The sequence below is a fragment of the Carassius carassius genome, chromosome 1 (assembly GCF_963082965.1).
Source record: "Carassius carassius chromosome 1, fCarCar2.1, whole genome shotgun sequence".
NCBI lineage: Eukaryota > Metazoa > Chordata > Actinopteri > Cypriniformes > Cyprinidae > Carassius > Carassius carassius.
Genome location: NC_081755.1, coordinates 1,537,634 through 1,545,737, shown reverse-complemented (window position 1 = coordinate 1,545,737; position 8,104 = coordinate 1,537,634). Strand labels below are relative to the sequence as shown.

Here is an 8,104-nt window from a genome sequence, read left to right as displayed (position 1 = left end):
TCTTTGCAATTAATGGAAGAAGGGATAGCGGTCTGTAGTTTTCAAGAAGTGCTGGATTTAGTGATGGTTTCTTGAGCAGTAGGCTTACCCGAGCCTGCTTGAATGCTGAGGGAAATGTTCCAGAGTGAAGAGAGGAGTTGATAATATGAGTAAGTGAAGGTATGACTGAAGAAGAGATTACTTAAAGGAGGTGAGTGGAGATCGGATCAAGTGGACAAGTAGTAGGATGATTGAACAGGATAAGTTTGAAAACGTCTCTCTGAGAGTGGAGAGAAGGAGGAGAGAGAGTGCATTGGTCATTGTGAAGTTATCTTCAGTCTGCGGTGTGGAGAATTGGTTACTGATGGTTCTCGTCTTATTTGTGAAGAAAACTGCAAAGTTGTCAGCTGTAAGTATCCATGGAGGAGGAGGTGGAGGCGGATTAAGAAGAGAAGAGAAAGTTTTGAAGAGTGGTCGAGCGTCACAACAGCTGTTAATTTAGTTTTGGTAGTAGGATGTTTTTGCAGTGAAGACATGTGCAGAGAAGGAAGAGAGAGACTGATACAAACTAATGTCAGTAGAGTTTCTTGATTTCTGCCATTTCCTCTCTGCAGCCCTGAGTTTAGAGCGATGTTCACGGAGAACCTCAGACAGCCAGGGGGCAGATGGGGCGGTGCGTGATGGTCAAGACAACAGTGGGCAAAAGTTGTCCAAGTCTGCTTTGTTAACTGCAGACTGGCAGTTCCATAGACCAACTGGAATAGAGAGCGTAGTAGTAGAGGTCAGAGGGACAGGCCGTAGGTTTGTCGGATAGGCCTTACTTCAATGTACATTGCGTGCTCTCAGATTGTTAGTAATGATAGTAGAGATCTGAAAGCACATAATGCCTAAAAGTGACTGAAATAAGTATTTGAGAACAAGCTATACAAAAAGTAAAGAAAGAGGAGAAAAGCAGTACTCAAGTGCCCTGTCGGTGTCTTTACACTCTGTGTTCACACGAGGGCTGCCAAGGTGAAAACTACCACTTTTATATTTGCCTGATTACCTGTGATTGAAGTCAGCTGGCCACGCCTCACTATGATATGTAAAAATTGATAGCCTGAATGCACTGTAAGTCGTTTTGGATAAAAGCGTCTGCTAAATGCATAAATATATAAGCAAACGCAAAACCAAGCGCCACTACAGCACGTATTTACCAGGGTAAGACACACAGTAATTAAAACAAACTTTCCTAGCAACGAAAATCACACAGTAGTCTAACCAGAAAATGAGGCAAAACACTCACAAACTGCTGTCCTTATCTGTTGCTTGACTGTTTCATCAAAGTGAAACAAATAAATACATCAACGTGATCAACATTTGATACAGCAGTTGTCTACTGTCCACGGTTGCATACTTGTCTACTGTCCATTGTTGCAAAAAAACAAATACATCAAAATGATAAACATTTGACACAGCAATTGTTTACTGTCGCATCACTGTTCTTTTTTCCATATTTCTGTGTTTTATTTCAGAGTTGTTTGAAGAAAATGAGGAGAATGGAGAGTTCAGTGAAGTTGAGGAGAACATTCATGGCAAAACTGAAGAAAAACCTTTGAGTTGCTCTCAAAACAAACAGAAAGATTTAAGGCAAAGAAGAGCCAAAATATATTTCACCTGCACTCAGTGTGGAAAGAGTTTGACAAGCAAACATAGTCTTGACATTCACATGAGAGTTCATACTGGAGTAAAACCTTACACATGTGATCAATGTGGAAGAAGTTTCACACAAAAATCAAGCCTTAAGTTACACATGAACATCCACACTAGAGAGAAACTGCACACATGTGATCAATGCGACAAAGCATTTTTGAGAGCTTCAGACCTGAAGGATCACCTGACGGTTCATACAAAGGAGAAGCCACATTCATGTCATTTGTGTGGAAAGAGTTTTTCATTACTAAAAAAATTCAAAGTACATCAGAAAATACACACTGGTGTTAGAGAGTACATGTGTTTTGAATGTGACAAGACTTTTACTTCAGCAAGCTGTTTAAAACAGCATGAGAGGATTCACACTGGAGAAAAACCTCAAAAGTGTTCATACTGTGACAAGAGATTCAGTGGATCAACACATTTGAAAACACATGAGATGATCCACACTGGAGAAAAACCTTACACATGTGATCAATGTGGGAAGAATTTCAGACTAAAAGAACATCTTACGAAACATATGAGAGTTCACACTGGAGAGAAACCATTCACTTGTGTTCAGTGTGGAACAAGTTTCACACAATCATCAGGCCTTAAGAAACACATGAACATCCACACTAGAGAGAAACTGTACACATGTGATCAATGCGGCACAACATTTTTGAGAGCTTCATGCCTGAAGGATCACCAGAGAGTTCATACAAAGGAGAAACCACATTCATGTTCTGTGTGTGGAAAGAGTTTTTCATGTCTACAAATTTTGAAAAGACATCAGAAAATGCATACTGGTGTGAGAGAGTACATGTGCTTTGAGTGTGACAAGACTTTTACTTCAGCAGACTGTTTAAAACGGCACCAGACGATCCACACTGGAGAGAAACCTCACAAGTGTTCATACTGTGACAAGAGATTCAGTCGATCAACACGTTTGAAAACACATGAGATGATCCACACTGGAGAGAAACCTTACATGTGTTTACAATGTGGGAAGAGATTCAGTGTGTCAACACATCTGAAAACACATGAGCGGATCCACACTGGAGAGAAACCTTACAAGTTGTTCAGAGACTCAGTCGGTCAACACATCTGAAAACACACAAGATGATCCACAATGGAGAGAAACCCTACATGTGTTTACACTGTGACAAGAGATTCGGTCTGTCCTCAAATCTGAAAACGCATGAGAGGATCCTTACAAGTGTTCATGCTGTGAGAAGAGATTCAGTCATTCAGGACACCTGAAAACACATGACAGGATCCACACTGGAGAGAAACAGTACAACAGTCTTAATTTTCTTAATTTTCGTCAATAGTATTTGTTCACCAATGGGAACGAGATGATAATGAATAAAATCTATTTTTGAAAGACAAAAACACAACTCTCAGATTTTATTGTCAACGAATACAGTGGAGGCTTGCCTCCCTTCGGTCCATTGACTTTCTACAGAGACAAAGCATGCCGTGACCTTCCTGGAGGCTCATTGAGATAAATGGGGGAAAAATCATGTGAGAGAAGGCAATGCCTCCGTCACGCTATAATTGGATATGAACAGTTATGATTGGATGTGATTGGTTTGTGCGATAAATCTCGCCTCTTGTTTTAGTGCAAGCTCTCGGTCTGAATGAAGAAAATGATAGTGTTATTGGCTAATTATAAAATTAGTAAACAACTCTCCTTTTTAGATATCATTGCTTTGTGCCAGGTCAAAATAAAACTTGAAAAGGTCTTGTTGGGAACTCAGAAATGAAGACCAGGAGACTCTTGGGTAATCTTCAGCAGGATTCTTTATTGAGAACGCTCGGCGTGGCGCTGCAGTCATCAAAAGTCTAACTTGTCCTTATTCATTGTAGATTATATACATTTTCAAGGGGGCGGGATACACAGAGGTGGAGACAACCTAAACAAAGCATGCAAATGCAATAGGGATCAGCCTGATACTGGCCATTTCCCCATCTTTGATCTTGTCAGCATAACAGTGTCATTTAAATACAGAGGTGCCTGACAGTATCGATGATACCTTCACATTATCATAGAGACAAAAGGCACAGCTGTGTCTTGAGCTTAAAAAGCCAAATGACAAGGAAGAGCACAAAGACAAGAGAATGTCTCAGACACTTTATTTTCCTGATTTGAGCTTCTTGGATGTCAGCTTTATTACCCCAAAAAGTCTACTATTATATTGGAACCTAGATTTAACATTTTATAAATTTGTAATCCCACAGTCTGAAAACTGGTGACTGCGTCAGTTTTAAGTGAGCATTTATAGTGTGATGAAATGAAAGATATATATATATATACACAGTGCATGCCATCATACATGAAGTCATCATACATGAAGTCAAGAGGTAAAATGAGGAGGTCCTGTTCTAGAGAGCTATACATGCCCATGCCATGACACCACCTCCACCAAGCTTTACAGATGAGGTTGTGTGCTTACGATCATTTGCAGTTTGCTTTTTTCTCCACACTTTTCCAATCACTTAGATAAAAGTTAATGTTTGTCTCATCGGTCCATCAACTCAGTTCTAAAACTCTACTGGCTCACATTTGTGAAGAATCTTGCCTTTCTATTGTTGGTGCTGATCAAAGGTTTGTATCTTGCTGTGCAGCGTTTGTAATTCTGTGTCTAATTCTTTTTTGGACTGTAGATTAACAGAGCATCACCCCAGCTTTCTGGAGGTTGTTGGGGATTTTACAGACATGTATGTTATCTTTTATGATTTGTCTGTCATCAGCTACTGATGTTTTTCTGAGCCAATCAGGTTGTCGTTGGTTGCTGATGTCGCCAGTAGTTTCCAAACTTTTGATTTATCCATGCCTTTTCTTTTCCCTATTGTTCTTAGTGACCAGCTCTTTTCTTTTAGCATCCAAATTGCTTGCTTTTCTTTCAGAGTCAGCTTCCTCATCTTCAGCTTGGTTTGTGTGTCATCCTCGAATGCAAGAGTTAGAATGCAGAATCAATGAATATAACTGATAAGACACATTCTCTGCTATTAATATCTGAATAATTATTGCAACAGAACACAGCTGAACACTTAGAGAGACGCGTGAGACTGTTCCAATGCTTATGCTCACATCAGATAGGGAGATGAAACTGAAGGTGCTGATCTTCTTAGTTGGTAAAACATGTTTGTGTTTAAACATTCAATAATAAAATGTGACATTCTGTAGTTTTGTCTCATATTCCACTTTTAACCAAATTTACAGATTTCTTGACTCCACAGCAAACAGAAAAATGTTGTCTTTACTGTTCCAATACTTATGGAGGGCACTGTGTTCGTGTCTGTGGCAGTATTTACAGAGCTTTTATGATGATGACCTGAAAATAAGTTGACCATTAAAAAGAAAAGCTGAGCATCAGTTCATAAATAAATATATATATATAGATATATATTATATATATACACTTTGCCTATATCTGCTAATACACTACTTTCTTTTTCTATCTGTCTCTGGAATGACCAGTCTGCTGTCAACAAAGCTGATTTCATTACTTCTATTATTAGTCATTCAAAGCTTAATCTCATGGCCCTAACAGAGACCTGGATCAAACCAGAGGACACTGCTACACCTGCAGCACTCTCCAATAATTTCTCATTTTCCCACTCCCCCCGTTTGACTGGAAGAGGTGGAAGTACTGGACTGCTCATCTCTAATGATTGGAAATATAATTCTTTACCATCTTTGGGTATCAACAGCTCCTTTGAATCTCATTCAGTTACTGTTACCTACCCTCTTAAAATACATTTTGTAGTGGTCTATCGACCCCCGGGACCACTGGGTAACTTTTTGTACTTATCCTGCTTGATCTGTCCGCTGCTTTTGACACGGTTAACCACCAGATCCTCCTATCAACCCTGCTGGCAAAAGGCATCTCAGGAACCACACTTCAATGGTTTGAGTCCTACCTATCAGATAGGTCCTTCAAAGTATCTTGGAGAGGTGAGGTGTCCAAGTCACAACATCTAACTACTGGGGTGCCTCAGGGCTCAGTTCTTGGACCACTTCTCTTCGCTGTCTACATGGCATCATTGGGTTCTGTCATTCAGAAACATGGCTTTTCATACCAATGTTATGCTGATGACACTCAACACGGTAGCTATTCGCATCTCAGCTTGTCTAACAGACATTTCTTCCTGGATGATGGACCATCACCTTCAACTCAACCTTGCCAAGACAGAACTGCTTGTGATTCCAGCAAACCCATCGTTTCATCACAATTTCACCATCAAGTTTGGCACATCAACCATAACTCCTTTAAAAACAGCTAGAAACCTTGGAGTTATGATTGATGATCAGTTGACTTTCTCAGACCACATTGCTAAAACTGTCTGATCCTGCAGATTTGCTTTATTCAACATCAAGAAGATCAAGCCCTTTCTTTGGGAACATGCTGCACAACTCCTTGTTCAAGCTCTTGTTCTGTCCAAGCTGGACTATTGCAATGCTCTCTTTGCAGATCTTCCAGCCAATTCTATCAAACCTTTACAATTACTCCAGAACACGGCAGCAAGATTAATTTTTAATTAGCCGAAAAGAATACACGTCACACCTCTGTTTGTCAATTTGCACTGGCTTCCAATAGCTGCTTGCATAAAATTCAAGGCATTGATGTTTGCCTACAAAACTACCACTGGCTCTACACCCTCTGGCATATGTGCCCTTTAAAAGCTTGCATTCTGCAAGTGAACGTCGCTTGATTGTGCCATCCCAAAGAAGCACAAAGTCACTTTTACGGACTTTTAAATTAAATGTTCCTCCTGGTGGAATGACCTCCCCAACTCAATCCGAGCAGCTGAGTCCTTAGCCATCTTCAAGAATCGGCTTAAAACACATCTCTTCCATCTTTATTTGACCCTCGAACTTTAACACTCACTATTCTAATTCTATTCTTTAAAAAAAAATCTAACTACCTTTGTAATCTTTTTGTATTCTATTTTCTATTCATTTATTATGCAATTGTGTGTGTGTGTGTGTGTGTGTGTATATATATATATATATATATATATATATATATATATATTACATTAGTTAATACAGATACAGTTTTTCGTTGTTAGTTCATGTGAGTTCACAGTGCATAAACTTTTGTTAACAAACAACTTTTGATTTTAATAACTCATTAACTAAGATTATTAAATGCTGTAGAAGTAGGTTATTTTTTAATTCTTAGTTCATGTTAGCTAAAGTAACTAATGTTAACTAATGAAACCTTATTGTAAACTGTTTCCAGAATATTGTTCAAATTACCACTGCCTTTAGTTATCATTTTGAAATAAATTTAAAATTCCATAAAAACACTATGAAATGGCTGTAGCTATTAATCAAGTAATCGGATAAGAAGTCATTTTTCTTTATTAAAGAGCAATACTAAATATACAAGAGAAAGTAAGATACGTCTCTTAAAATAAACAACTAATTTGTTTCCTTTTTAGAAAATGAAAATTTTTATTGCTGAATTGCATACATTAATAACCGTGAATTTGAAATGCAAATATCAATAAATAAATAAAATAAAATAATATATATTGTTAATGGAGATGATGATTTTGCAATTGTACTGTCTTGATTAATGCTTAATTTGTTATAAACAGATGTACTGTAACCTAAGTAGTAATAATGCTTTTGCTTAAGTACAAATATGTAACCCTGTGGTTAATGCTATATGGAAAATGTATTGTGTAACTTCACTAACATTAAGAAAACTGCTTACTTGCATGAAATGTATGTAGTGACTGATTTAGAGTAGAAACACTTATGTATTAGAAATAGTTTTTATGATAATTGGACAATATAGTAGTGAAGGTGTATTTCACAGACGGTTAAGAGGAAAAAGAGGAAAAGGCCTGCGACGTAAACAACTGAAAGCCTCGGCAGAGGAGTTGGCAGCACTCCAGGTGATGACATAAGAAGAGCCAGCGTTCGACGTCTGTGTATAAAAGACTGAGAGAGAGACTCGACGGACGGATACTGAACAAGTGAAGTGACATTCAGCCAAGTATGGTGACCCATACTCAGAATTCGTGCTCTGCATTTAACCCATCCGAAATGCACACACACAGAGCAGTGAACACACACACACACTGTGAGCACACACCCGGAGCAGTGGGCAGCCATTTATGCTGCGGCGCCCAGGGAGCAGTTGGGGGTTCAATGCCTTGCTCAAGGGCACCTAAGTCATGGTATTGAAGGTGGAGAGAGAACTGTACATGCACTCCCCCCACCCACAATTCCTGCCGGCCCGGGACTCGAACTCACAACCTTTCGATTGGGAGTCCAACTCTCTAACCATTAGGCCACAACTTCCCCGTGGGATACAAGCACGATACAAGTTGATTTTGTAACTTTACTATTGTACTTTGACATAACTTTTGTTAACTTTAATAAAACTTGTATTTTTTTATTGACAAGTTATGGTCTGCAAGAGTATTA

At 38.8% G+C, this 8,104-nt stretch overlaps 1 protein-coding gene across 1 annotated transcript; it reads left to right on the top strand.

The window, feature by feature from the left end:
- The first annotated feature begins 659 nt into the window (after positions 1-659).
- Positions 660-2,761, top strand: LOC132132779 (zinc finger protein 501-like). The gene is made up of 2 exons (XM_059545337.1): positions 660-684; positions 1,437-2,761. The coding sequence occupies exons 1-2, from the start codon at positions 660-662 to the stop codon at positions 2,759-2,761; spliced, it is 1,350 nt and encodes a 449-aa protein (XP_059401320.1).
- The last annotated feature ends 5,343 nt before the right edge of the window (positions 2,762-8,104 follow it).

Excerpts from the sequence above, each read along its gene's own strand:
- LOC132132779 (XM_059545337.1), top strand. The coding sequence starts at position 660 with ATGGTCAAGACAACAGTGGGCAAAA. Across the intron at positions 685-1,436 it reads CAAGACAACAGTGGGCAAAA|CAATTGTTTACTGTCGCATC; the intron begins GTTGTCCAAGTC and ends CATTTGACACAG.